Below are 14,403 nucleotides of genomic sequence, written 5' to 3'. Positions count from 1 at the left end.
GATGATGATGATGATGATGATGATGATGATATGGTGTGTGTGCTTATATTTTCTATTGGCTCTTATTTTCTGAAATGCATTCTTTCTTATTTTGGATTTTAGATATGAAGTTTAAATTTTATTATAGTATGCACTCAGATTTAAGGAGATTAAGTCCCTTTTCAATATTTCCGCCCTCCACCCCCCCACACATCTCAACCTGGTAGTATTCATTTATACTCCCTCAGTGATAATAAATAATAGGCATCATGTTCATATTTGGTGTTTGGAAGATTCATTGCCAGAATTTAAAATATCATATATTTTGGTCTTCATTTCTTTTCCTCTGTAAGTCTTGAAGGAGAACTCTCTCCGTCACTTCCTTGTGCATGTAAACTCCTTTGGAAAATTGTTTTAATATCCTAAGAGAGAAGATAAAATAAGTTATAAATATTGGTATGATTTAAAATCATTTACTATATTACAGTGATTGAATAGATAATTTAAATTTTTTTCCATAGATGAAATTGTTCTCTAACCCTTCAACTTACTATTTGGACCCATGGAACAATATCAAAGATCTTGGGTTCTCCATTAAGAGCAATTGTACAAAGCCTAGTATTTAATGGACACAGATAAAGATTATTTTCCTATTAATATATAAAAATCAATGGTCGTCTTCCATTAAAGGAAAATTCTAATCTAATTTAATTATCTGTTAGCTGGAAGATTGCTTCATGAGAGGAGGGGAGAAGGCAGATGGAATAGAGAAGGGATCACTAAGAAAATGATGGCTGGAGGAATCAGTTGAGATGGGAGATGTGTGCTGAAAGTAGATAATGGACCAAACATGATGACCTCTCGGTGTCTGTGTTGCAAGCCACAATGCCCAAAAGTAGAGACAAAGTATGGAGAATATTGTCTACCATGGAGGCAGGGGGAGGGTGGGAAAGGGAGGGCATACTGGGGATATTGGTGGTGGAGAATGTGCACTGGTGGATGGATGGGTATTTGATCATTGTGTGATTGTAACCCAAACATGAAAGCTTGTAACTATCTCACAGTGATTCAATAAAATAAAAAAAAATTATGTCTGTAGATTCATAGAATTTTAGAACAACATATGGGTTTGGGAGGAAACTTTGTTTCACCATGATTTTTAATACCAGGGATCGAATGACTTATTAATCAGCTATTTAAATTACTTCTCAATCCTACATTTTAATCACAGAAATTTCTCAAAGTAAAAGTAAAATATCACCACAATGTAAAATGGGTCTAAAGACGAAAAAAGTGTGGAACTGAAGCTGTATAGTTGCCCTTTTTTGCTTAAAAAATTTAGGGAAGTGTTTGAATAATGTAAGTTTCCTTTCCCTAGAACTGTCTTCCACAGATTGCAGTGTGGCTGAGGTCATTTCACTCAAAAAGAGACAAGATAGTTCACTATCTGAACAGCTGAGTGATACATGCCATGCCAGGAATCAGAGTGAATCATTTTCTTGAGGTATCTAATTCTTTGAAAACACAGATTTTCTACAAGAAAAGGTCAATCTAGATGAAACTAATTGAAAAAAGGACAGTTTTCACCATTGACCTTTCTGGTCCTACACCTGCCATTCTTGATAGCATGCCTGTCTGTTCGAACCACCACTGATTCTTGAATGCCAACCAGGAGATTAAAGAATGAGCTCACCTGTGAATTTCTGAGACTCCGTAGCATGGGGAATTCTATTCTCCAGATATTTAAAGCAGTATTGCTAAATTTAGAGCTAAAACCAGGGACCACGATTTTCAGTAGCAGTGAGGGAGGGAGATAAGTCTGAAGGAGCCTGAAAATGTTTGTCATGGGTGCTTTGAGAATGCAAAGCACTGGAACGGTCACCATGTTTTATTACAAAGATAAAGAAAGTTAGAAAGCATTTGAAAGTCAGACACCTTGTAGACAGAGTGGATTGAAAGTTCCTTCAAGTCTCACATAATTATAGGTACTTCATCCTTATGTACTGGTCCTCAGTCATTTATTTATAAGAACCTCCTCAAGACATTCTGATTTTAATACTGAAAGACTTATTATTATCACCTGTTGAGTGAGAAAATCTTAATTTTTAGCATATATGCTTAAAGAATTGTACATTTATTCAGCATATTCCTTCTGAGAAATGCTGCTTGTATAGAGTGGTATAGAAAACCCCATATCCATTTACACTTGTAAATATATTTGTCAGGGGATATTTACTTTGTTTGCAAACAAACCAGTTACAGTATCTCCACTGATTTTTTTTTTAACAAAAGCATTTGTATCAAGACTTAGGGAACATTATTTTGAAATAACTTCTCTGTATAAATCTAAGAAAGAAGTAGTTAAATAAATGACTTTGACCAAACTACTGGAAGATTCACCACAAAAGCTAGGTTTCTGAGCTTTCAGGACTTCACCTTTTCTCATTAACACTGCTTATTTCTTTTCCAAGAGCAGACACTGCATTCCAATGGAATGACACTGCATTTGTCCCTCTATATGTTAGCTTCATAAGATTAGAAATAATTTATGTCTGTTGTAGCTTCCAATAGACCAGTAGTAGTAGTAAAAGCATCAAGTCTAACATTTATTGAATACTTTTTATCTGTCAATCTAAAAGATTAGCAGTGTCAAACATGTGCTTGACACAAAGATAAGAACTTCTGATACATTAATCATTTAATCCATACATGAAATCTATGAGGTACGCATCACAGTAAATCCTGTTTTGCAAATGGGAAAACCAAGGCACAAGCAGGTCATTTGTGTAAAGCCACAAAAATTGTAAATGTGAACCCAAGAAGAGTAGCTCGTAGTACATTTTCTTAGCCAAAAGAGCCCAGTTCCCAGTAGGAGAAAAGCTAAAACATAAAAAGTTACTCAGCTGCTTTTTTTTCCCCCTCCAAGTATGTATTTTAAATATTGCTTGTAAACATGAACCTTACAAACCCAGAGCTGTCAGGTAACCTTCATTTCCCACTGTTTATAACAGCAAACAACTTTTTAACCTGAAAAACCACACTCTTAGCTTTTGCTCTACTTATCTGGAAAGATCTTCAAATAACATCACTGTGGTTAAAGTTCATTTTTAAAATGTGATCTATTTACTTGTGCTTGGATATCTGGAGCCAAAAAAAAAAAATGATGACATGAGAGTTCCGAGTGTTCTGAATCTTTACAGATGTTCCCCCTCCTACATTTATTTGGAGGTTAGTGAATATAAGAGCTTCATTAGAAATATAAGTGGAGTTTTTTTTGTTTTGTTTTGTTTTTTACTAGGAAGAGAACACCTTTCATTTTAGGATCTCAGAATTGCGGATCTTCAGGTCATAGGCTCAACTCTCATGAGTTAGAAGCCTTGACTGAGGTTCACTGTCCTCTTCAGAATCCTCAGGGGAGGGGGTGAGGGAAGATGTGAAGGAAGGGAGAGTGAGGATTAAAGCAGCTGTGTCTGTAGAATGAATGGATGAACAGGTTGACAGGAAAGCTCTTTCTGTTGGAAGAGTGATGCTGGTATTAGGTGAAACTGGTACTGAGTTGTTCAAACTGGGTTGTTGGAAATTAGATAACCTCCATCTGGGTGACTTTCAGCTACAGGGTGGTCCTGGGTACTAGGGAAGATTTGGGGACTGTGCAGAGGTAGCTTTGGTGGTCAATTGTCCAGGGGCTCCTGGAATATCAAGTCACCAATTACGGGGCATTCTTCCACACTCAACACTGCTCTCTCCAAGAAGCAAGTTGCTCAACATGGCACATTTACTGCCAGTTATTAAAACTCCTCCTAGGTGGAGAGAAATATACAAGTTGAAGACTGGTTCCTGGAACCCAGCTTTTCACTGCATATTTTCAAGGGGTTGAATCTTGAAGTCAGACATCTGTTGACTGTTTTCTTTTGCCGGGAAAACGTTGCTTTCCAGGTTACTCATACTTTGGCATTCTGGCCAGAAGAAGGGTATTCCACACTCTCCTTGATTTTGTAGGTGTCTTTCTCCTTTTAAGTAGAGAGGAAAACTATGGCATCCTTTTATGTTCCAGTTTGCTCTGGGTAATATGAAATGCATTCTAACATATATAAGTCCAAAGTCTCTTGAAAATCCCAAGGGCTTTACTGGTTTAAAACAAGAGGGCTGCTCTCTAAAAGGTGAAGCTGAAAAACAGGATAAGATGCAGTCTGAAAATGATTGGTGTCTGGCACCAACCTTGCACTTAATGACAAAAGGGGATGCAGATTCTGCCAACCTGTTTCTCTAAGCCATCCTGTACTTGACAGTGGCTGACCTCCCGGCCTCACTTTCCCCTTGGCTAGTGTTCCAGTGATTCCAAGAACACACTGATTTATACTCTCTCCCACCAGAGCGTGGAGGAAACCTTGTTGCTGTTCATGAAAGCACAAGATACAAAATGCTAAAAAGGGACATAAAACATGAGTTTCAAAGCAAACAGTTCATGCTGTGAAATGCATGAAAATAGCAGCTTGGAATAACCACCAACTATGTTATATTCTGGGTAGTTAAAATATCGTAAAATGATAAAAAGTAAAAAGAGTGTTCTGAAATATAGAGATATTATGATATGGTTAGGAGACAAAAAAATATTTTAGGGTATAGAAATAAACACTATCTGTGTCCCTGGCTCAGAAACTTAGCTATTTCCATCACTTTTCTAATTAAATGGAAATTTCCCCATGTGATATCTGGGTCTTTTGAAGTCAGCCTAATCTTTCTAGCTCAATAGGATCACTTGAAAACCTCTGCATACTGCTCTTCAGGGATGGTGGCCCCATCTCCCTCTTCCCCCTCCCTCAGCCCTTCTGCCAGGCTCCTCTTTTGATGCTGATGCTGTTTCCTCTCTAGCCAATAGCAAGCTCCGTGTAGCCCTCTCTCTTCTCTCTTTTGCTTTTCCAATGCCTTTGAGGAGAGTTTCTACTAGTGCAAAAATTAGTCTACAGTTTGAGTTTCTATCATTTTGAACTGGGGAAGTTCACCTAGTCTTATAATTTCTGCATGTAAAACTTCTTTTATAGACAGAGTCAAATTTGCTTGAGACCCACAAATGAATTTTGTACTCATTGTTCTGTCTCCTACGGAACTGTATAATATTGGCCTCTGTAGCATAACATTGGTTTGTCCCTCCTCCCTTGCCACAAGGAGTTTAGGTTTAAATGCTCTGGAGACACTCCCATTCCTTTGTTTATCTGTAAACTTTTCTCTGCATCCTCCTTCCCAACCAGTTAATCACCTTTTCCTAATCAGATTCTGTTATCTTGTAAGATTAGATCTTTCTAAGGAATCTGAACTTGTATTGTAAGTTAGTGTCTTTTGCATAGTTTACCTTAAAACAATGTCCTTTCTGTATGGACACAAAAAGACAGTTAATATTGTGCTTGTAACTTGGGAGTTGATTGAGTCCAATAATATTTACTCCTGAGCATCTGCTTTCTCAACTCAGTTGCCCTTAGTTCCTACACCCCAAGAGCAGAGTCCCAATGAGGGACGGAATAGACCCAGGGCAAGCTGTGAGCTACCATGGCATCGAAATTGGCCAGGCCAAAGCGCCACAATACTCAACTATAAGTTGAGCGCATGGTCATAGACAAATGCTGTCATGATCCAAAAGTAACGAGACTAAGACCCTGCTGGGGTTAGGAAGACTAACCTGACCTGAGGATTGTGGTCTGGAATGTATAGTGAGATGTCCTCAGGAAGAACCAAACTTACTGTGCTCATACAGAATGACATTGCTAGAAATATTAGAAGTAGATTTACTATAACTAGTTAAGCAGATTACTAGCTCACACCCTGACATCCATTGATTGAAATCACACCCTTGAGTGGATCTCCTTAGATGAGATTTCCTTAGATGAGATTTTGTTAATCTCCTCAATAAATGGTCTTACCCTTCTTTGTTGATTTGTTAATGTTAAACCCATCTTTGTGCTACTGCCCTATTGCTATATAAACTAAGACTGTGCTATAATTTGCTATATAAACTAAGACTGTGGGACAGAGAAGGGAGACAGAAGAAGAAGACAGGAGAGACAGAAGAAGAAGACAGGAGAGACAGAAGAAGAAGACAGGGGAGACAGAAGAAGAAGATAGGGGAGATAGAAGAAGACAGGAGAGACAGAAGAAGAAGACAGAAGAGACAAAGAAGGAGACACACGAGAGGACACAGGAGAAGAACAGAGAAGGGCCAGATCCAGAGATCAAGAGAGAGATCCAGAGCTGGGAGAGAAGCAGAGAGAGAGAATGAAATAAACTGATCGAGCAACCAGTTTGGCCTTCTTCCTTCTGTCGCCTGCCCTTGACCAACAGCCACACACAGCGGTTCCAGAGCACCGAACATGGGCAGTGAGACAGAGCCACCCAGAGAGCCCTCGAGTGCACATGCCCTTCAGTGTGCCTTAGTTTTTTACAGGCCTCAGAACCAAGTATTTAGCAATCCTAAAATTTCTGTAGCATCTGCTGTGTGTCAAATACCATGTCAAGTGCTTTAGATGCACAATTACATTTAATTCTTATCCAACCCTTTTAATAGGAATGGTTTTAATTCCCATTTAACAGATGAACAGCCCAGGATCAAGAGGAAATTAAGACTACATACAAAGTGCATGATGGACCTGAGATTCAGTTCTCAACTTTCTCATTCCAGGGCCTGTGACCTTAAATGCTATAATTGCACTTCACTACAGAACATAACTGAATTTTAATGACTCCAGTACAAGCAGTGTACTTTATATCAAATGATCAAACTTTTGGGGACAAATAAACATAGGAACAATGTTTATTCAGGCCTGGACCATCTCATATGGAGGTATGAAAAATTGTCACTGAGAAGTCAGGCAAAAGCATTTTCTGCTTATCACACTTGATCAAAGTGAAAGTGCTTTCATCTAAAACCGAGAAAATCCTTTGTAGTCCAGCTAGCAGGGGTGAATTTGGAGATTTTGTGCTCTTAAACTGGTGAGTGAAAGGATGATAACAGTTTTCCACATTCTGAAAGGGGGTCTTGTTTGCTTTCTTTAGCCCCCAACCGATGAAGTCCTGAGATTTCACAATGATGCACACTCAGTACGTGTGGTTGAGACCTGAGGTTTAGTTCTTCCTTTATACTGCTAGTATCTTCTGGTCTAGTATCTATTGGTCTAGTATCTACTGGTTTTCTCCTTGGTTCTTCCATTTTAGATGGTGTTTTTCTGATGGAATCCAATCTTTCCTAAGCAATATCATTCTAGCATTACGTGGGCAATGTGTACCGTGATTGGAGTACAAAAAAATATATTAATATTGGGGGATCATGATTTCATTTTTAGGTCTGCTTGGAAGAAAGAACTCAAATTTAATACTGTTCAGTTATAGGTTAGTGTCATTAAAGGGTTGGAATGATGCAAAAACCTCAATTACCACCTACTTCCAGTATTCTGTTATGGCCCAAGGTAACCCCATAGTTCTGAAGCAGGATCTCTATAGTATTAATATTAATAGCCAAATATGATACTTCTATCTAGGGTACTGGTACATACCTTTCTGTGCCTGCCCTTTCTGCTCTCGAAGTGTGCAGGTTGACCACTCTCGCAGATGCCATTACCAGCTCAGTTTCCCCAGACCTGGTTCTGGACAAGTCCAGCTTCTTTTCCCTCTGTGCTAGTCAATATTAGAGATGTCCGATGTCCTGCAATGTCCTGAACCTCAGCTCAACTGAATTAGAGTGCCTTTGGGTAATACTCACAGGAATTTTATAATCTGGATAAGTTAAAATCAGGTCTTGAATAAAAGGATGTTTCAAAAGAACAGCAACTTCAATTGGCTCCAGATTCTTGGCACCTAGGTCATGAAATGTTTTTTTGAAGCTCTTTAAAGAAGGAAAGAATAAATTAATTATTTTGCAATCCTGCATATGTTCAAAATGGTTTTACTTACTATAAGCATTCATCAGAATTCCTATACAAGACATTTTGAGAACAATTCCGTGGAAACACACTCAAAATTGATCCAGTTTTCTCTATGTACAAGTTTACTCTTTCACAAAGTAATCTAACTAACCTCTAAATAAATGTTCCTCTTCCTTGGGTGGTTGCCAAATCTGTTAGAGTCTTGTGCTTCACTTCCTCCTCGGAAAACCTTGAGCAATGTGTCTATGGAAATCTTTTCCATGTTTGCATGTTCGGAGATTTCACTTTCTTTTCCCTCCCTTGCCTCTTTTAATTGTCTCTCATCATTTATATTTTTTTCATTAAGTTCAGAATATTGCTCAGTTGCATTTACATGGGTAGAGGAGGAAACCTGCACAATTGAATGAAAAGAACCTAAAATCACACCAAAATCTTTCCTGAAACATAGAAAGAATCAAGGTTGTTATATGCTTTTGAGATGCTGGGGGATGGTGCCTTAAATACAGTCTAGAAGAGAATATCCTAACTTCTTTCTAAGTTAGTCCAAAACCCTCGGCCAGTTCAACTTCTGGTTACATAGACCTCAGGGTTGAGGTCTTTTTGATTAATCTCCTTGCATGGTTTGGCTTTTACACTGCCAGATACACTATATGACTAACAAATGGATACTGGAATGAGTGAATACAGTTGGTGGTTGGATTTCCAAGCATGACTGCTGATTTTTAGCAAGATTTTTTTTTAAAAAAATGTTGCAGTTAAGAGACTATCATCAGTAGATTTCTTAAGTAGATAGTTTCTAATAGCTTTGGAAATATCTACTTGGAAAATTCACATTAAATCCCACTAAATATTTAGAAAACTGTAGAAAATAAAATTAAAAAGTTGAGCATAGAAAATCAGGTTGGGATTCTATAATGCTTTTTGAAACTTGGCCAAGAGCCATAAGCTGGGATCTTGAACTTGGTAAAGAGGAAATTATATTTGAAATTATTTCTTTTTTTAATCAAAAGTTTGAAAAATATCCCTGCCCTTGGATTAACAATTATAGGTCTAGGAATTGATTCTAAAGACATATTCAAATTCACAGTGACTTATGCATATGGATTCAATGTTGTCAAAAAAAAAAAAGAAAAAAAAAGCCTGTAATTCCCCAAATGGGGGAATGGTTACATAAATTACAGTGTGTTTCTGTGCTAAAATACTACCATGAAAATTATGATGTATAAGAATTTCTAGTGGCACGAGAAAATGGTCATAGAAAATGCATAAAAGGAAAACAGAAGACAAAATAATTACTAGTGAAACACTAGTAGTTGTGAAACACTTAAGTATATTGAAAATAACACAGTTGAGATGAAAAGAACCTAGCTGAGTGAATGAAGGATGAATGAGATTTTATTTAAAGCACCTCATAAGTACTTTGAAGATAACATAAACGCAGTTGTCTTAACCACTATAATTAAACTGAGAAGGAATCCAGTCTATTGTAATTAATTATTGCCATAATTAAGGAGATGCTACCTTTTCACAGGCTTGATATAATTATCATAAGACTAAATAATTCTATTTTGGTTTTTGAATCATACCTGGCTATAACTAGAGCTTACTCCAGACTCCGCCCAGGGATCACTACAGGAGGTTCTTAGGGAACCAAATGTGGTCCCAGAGGTTGGCTGCTTGCAAGGTTCCCACCTGACCCCTTATACTATCTCTCTAGCCTATGTGCTCTTTAATCAATAGGTCACAATTAAACATTCAAAAATTTTGAAATAAAAATACTTTAGATTATTTAGCTTATTCATGTCAGAGGATTTAAAGGATTTTTTAAAAAACCATGAATTATCATTCTCTTTGGGAGGCTGGGGTGTAACAGACTTGGTAGAAGTGGGAAGGGAGGGAAGGCTGAGAGCAGAGCCGAAGGACCACGCTCAGCATCTTGGTGAGACCACAAGATGTATAAGAAGAGGGCCTCTTTCCTGCTGACATGTCTGAAATCACATATATTTTTAATATAGGTAAATGTATGGACAAAACAAGATAGCAGTTTTGAAGAAATCCCTGTGCTTTTTTTTTTTTTTTTGAGGCTTCTGAGGCCTCAAAACTCTGTGGTGGGGAAAAGTGTAGTGCTGACAAATGCTATGTCACACAAGATTTGTGTGACAATTTTCCCCACCACAGAAGCCCTGGAGAAGTGTCTCACCATGCATTTCTATCTGTCAGCAGCTGAGCACAAATCTCAGAAGACAGAACAGAAGGTGAAACCTTGGATCTAAGATGGGCAAAGCATCAATGACCAGAATAAAGCAAAAAAATGGGTGTGCTTTAAAATCCTGGGGCCTTAAACATTTTGCTGAAATATTCTAACAAGACTTTTAAATGTCGGAGACTCAAACTCTCATTTTACTGAATTCCACCATCAATACCCCAATTCCACAAGACCAGAATGAACCGTTTTCCAAAATGTGAACTAACTTAAAGCTTTGCCAGAGCAAGTGCATTACCCATGAATGCTTTGTTCTTGAGCATCTTTTAAATTATCCAAGAAGCTGTGGATAGAAAACAGACCTGCACCACACCGACTAGCAGCATGAGTAGCAGAAACAGAGGAAAGGAAGAATGAAATGTCAGGAGATTTCCAATTGTTTGTGAGCATAGCAGAAACAGAGATTTGATTAAGTGTCTTGGGAGTGAATATGGATCTGTTGAAGGTGTTATTTCTGAGCAGGCTCATTATGGCTTCCTGGGATGAGGTTGCCCAGGAAACTAGAACACACTTGGAAAGGGCCCAGGAATGGAGGGGCAAAATTGGAGGCAGCATGGTGAGGTCAGGGGTGAGCAAGAATGAGGGCGGTGGGAAGGTCCTGTGTTGCAGAATCTCTTAGAGTTCACTTCAAGCCAGCACCAGGTTTGAGTATGTGGTGTGAAGGACCTGCGCTCCATCCCCTGCTCCCCACCCCCATTCCGTCTCTGTGATCATTTCCTGTGCAGTACGAGGGTCTTCAAAAGACCTCTTGAGAGAAGTGCTCAGAGGAGCCTGCTTCCTGGGTGGGGCTCTGGAGAAGTGGTTCAGGTACAGAAGGAGACTGACTTCTTGTGCTAGCTGGACTAGCTGCTGCCCACCCGGACAGCTGTCTGTTGCCATGGTGATAGCTCTAGTGCAAGCTTCTTTTTTTCTTAATCTTTCAGCCTCCTTGCAAGCGCCTGGACCCTGTTATCTGCTGGGAATGTTTGTTCTTCTTCACTGTACCTTGGCAACTGGGTTCCATTCCTCATTTCTCTATCCATGTTCCTCCCATCTTTCCAGGCTGTGTTCACGTAACAGCGAACATTTGCTGTGTGACAGGAACTTTGTGGGACATAAATATGGGTAACACCTGTTCCCAATCCGAGGTAGAAATCTAGCAGTAGGACCAATAGGTAAGCATAAGCCTAAAGACTACTCCATTTCTCCCTCTTTTGCATTGCCCGGTCTCCCCACCCTGAATCCCTACGACCACCCCAGCCCACAGTGTTTTCTCTGCAGCCGTGGGGAGATCTAGGAAAGTGGCAAATGCTGCCCCACTGAAGCAGACGCTAGCCAACCCCTTTCTATCTGGAACATTTGCACCAGTACGTCCTGAGAAGGCAGTGCTTCTGAATGGCCACCAGTACTTCTTGTCACTATGTAAGTAGTCAAGCAAACGGCACTTAAGAAATACGTTGGTTAACTTCCTGTTCTGAGGCCTGCCTGTGCCTGACTTGTCAAAGCCAGACAATACTAACTCCTTAGAATTATGAAAGAAAATGTTACTAGGTATAAACTTTTTATTCTATTTAAAATAAGGATTTATTAGCTATAAGTTTTATTAGATACGAACTCTTTTGTCCTTGAATGCAGGTCGAAGTGTCTGTGTCTGTGGCTTTTAAGAAGTCAGGCTTTTGGCCTGAAATGCTCAAGTAACCCATTGGTGTGGTTGTATCTGATGCCTAAACTTGATTCACTCACAGTTCCCATACACTGTAAATAGATCTAACTGGCTGATTTATCATCTTCCGTTATTAGGATTGGTCTGAGTGCAAAATAAACATGGTCAGGCTAGACAGAGAGCAAACAGGCAAGGCAAGTGACTGATCCAGGCTTGTCCCACCCTCCCACCCCCCAGCACTGCATAAGGTCTCTTGAGCACTGCCCATAGTGATCCCTGAGAGCAAAATCAGGAGTAAGCCCTTATCATTGTTGGGTGTGGACCCAAACAAAACAAACAAGTAAAATTAAGGTGGTCCACTCCAGAATGAACTGTGATTCTACCAAGAAACTTAGATTTGGTTGGATGCTTTGTCTTGGGGGTTAAGGGCAGTTAGGATTGAGAAGGGACCAGTATGACAATAATAGTTGGAAATGATCACTCTGGACAAGAACTGAGTTGCAAGTAGGTAAAGGGATATACGTGATAACATTTCAGCATCTGTTTTGCAAACCAAAATGCCCAAAAGGAAAGAGAGAGAGAGAGAGAGAGAGAGAGAGAGAGGGAGAGAGAGAGAGAGAGAGAGAGAGACAGAGAGACAGAGAGACAGAGAGACAGAGACAGAGACAAAGAGACAGAGAGACAGAGAGGCAGAGAGAACAAAAAGAGTTTGTCATAGAGATTGGGGGGTGGGAGGGAAACTGGGGACATTGGGAATGTACACTGGTGAAGGGATGGGTATTGGAACATTGTATGACTGAACCCCCCCCAAATTTTTAAAAAACAATAAAGTTTTAAAAATGAAACTTTGAGTTAATTTTTATTTTACTCTCCAAAGCATGTTTTGGAGAGTAGTTTCCTAGTGGTTGATGCATTTGTATAAAACTTTTATGCAACTTAGGATATGAAATGCCTTGTATTAAGGTACCCAGAAATATACAGAAGAAAAAAGGCTTTGTTGTTAAAAGTTAAAATGTCTGTGCATACCCTTTTCAACCCAGTCCTAGATAATTTCTGGAATGCAATTACCTTTTCAGCAGCAACACCAGTTTTGACTGGTGGGAAGACATGAGTTCCAATGGCCACACTAAGAGCCCTGTAGACCCCTTCTATGGGGTTTGGATGGCAAGCAAAATAAAGCAGCATCTCTGTGTAGTCCAGCAGTGGTGGGTCCTTCTCATAGTCAGCAAATAGCCTAAAAAAGAACTGTCATACAGAAAGAACTTCAATTTGAGATAAAATGAAGATATTCTGGAGATCAGTAGAGAAACAGGAATGAAGAATCTTTCGAAGAGCTTTACAGGCCTGAGTAGGGATAACTGACAGTAATGAATGGCATTTACAGAAGAGAACAAGTAAAATGAGCAAATATACTCCAAGAGAAAAAAGTAGAACTTGAGATTCTGATGCTTGCAAAAATTGCATGCAAACCAATGGTATTATTATATTAAGGAAAGATGAACTGGTTAAAAGTAGGGTGACTACAACCAGGAAAAGGGATTCTGAGTTTAAGACTCTCTATATGCCTTTGCACCATCCTGGAAAACTTGGCATTGAGTTCTAAAAATCAAGTTTCTGGGAGTTGGGGGGTGGGTTGGGATATGATACTTTAAACCACCAGGACTTGATCCTTAAAATCTTGAAACTGGCCCGCTTTACCCTAAACTTCAAATTTAATCTATGGCTACTAATGTGATTTTTTTCTCATGTAGATTCACACAGAGAGAAGGTGAACCCATGAACGGTTGTCTGCTGGGCAAATCTCTTTCTCCTTCTACAGGAGTGAGTTGACCATCAACCCCATAAGACATGTATGTATCTTTGGCATTTGGCAGCAGAAGTTGGTGGTTGAAAACTTGGTATTTCTTGGAGTCCTTCAGAGCTGAGGGCAAACTCTAGACACACAGACCACACTGAAGCTTATCTAGTATCTGAGCACCCCTGTTTGAGGAGCGTGTGACTCATTGGGCCAGCTCTTCTCAAACATGTGTATTCAATGACCTGGAGAATCTTCAAAATGCAGATTTCAACCAAGGATATGGTTCTGGAGTGGGTTACAGGTTTTGCACAATTTGTAAGCTCCGAGGCAATTCCAGTGCTGCTGGTCCTGCCTCCCTGTTTGAGTTCAAAGGGTATTTCTGCCGTGTGATCTCTACCACCAACAATACTAACAGAGATGAGCAAATTTTTTGAGACAGAAGTCAGGATAACCATAAGAGAAATAAATTTCTGATATTTGGAAAATATAATAGAAATGTAAATAAAAATGGCTTTAATAAAAAAAGTGTATAATACCAGTTCCACTATAGTGTAGAAAGAATCTGAGAAATTGATAAACCTGAACACTCATTTGTTCACTGTTCTTGGGTCAAATGTTTCCTGTGGGCTGAAATGCAACCCAGGCCATAGTCAAACTGGGTCACTTAAAAAGCATGACCTGATGTTCTTTGATGTTTCAGGGGTCGTGATTCAGTTGTGGGTTCTTTCATAACTCTGTTTTTTCATCATCTCTCTTGCCCATTAGTAGGAAGTCAGGAACTTCCGAGAGCAGCAGGCACAGAGGGGCCCAA

At 39.3% G+C, this 14,403-nt stretch overlaps 1 protein-coding gene across 1 annotated transcript in view; it reads right to left on the bottom strand.

Moving 5' to 3' along the window:
• Nucleotides 1–247: 247 nt before the first annotated feature.
• Nucleotides 248–14,403, bottom strand: part of SPEF2 (sperm flagellar 2) — a 179,381-nt gene continuing 165,225 nt past the window's right edge. Inside the window, exons 34-37 of the mRNA XM_004605550.2 lie at nt 12,863–13,039; nt 8,041–8,280; nt 7,727–7,849; nt 248–401 (exon numbers count right to left, since the gene is read on the bottom strand). Of these exons, the coding sequence (XP_004605607.1) occupies nt 312–401; nt 7,727–7,849; nt 8,041–8,280; nt 12,863–13,039 (630 nt within the window). The 3' untranslated portion in view covers nt 248–311. The remainder of the gene's footprint in view (nt 402–7,726; nt 7,850–8,040; nt 8,281–12,862; nt 13,040–14,403) is intronic.

The sequence above is a fragment of the Sorex araneus genome, chromosome 1 (genome assembly GCF_027595985.1).
Source record: "Sorex araneus isolate mSorAra2 chromosome 1, mSorAra2.pri, whole genome shotgun sequence".
Lineage (NCBI taxonomy): Eukaryota > Metazoa > Chordata > Mammalia > Eulipotyphla > Soricidae > Sorex > Sorex araneus.
The sequence above is the reverse complement of the archived record's forward strand: the minus strand, read 5'-3'. Positions and strand labels throughout refer to the sequence as shown.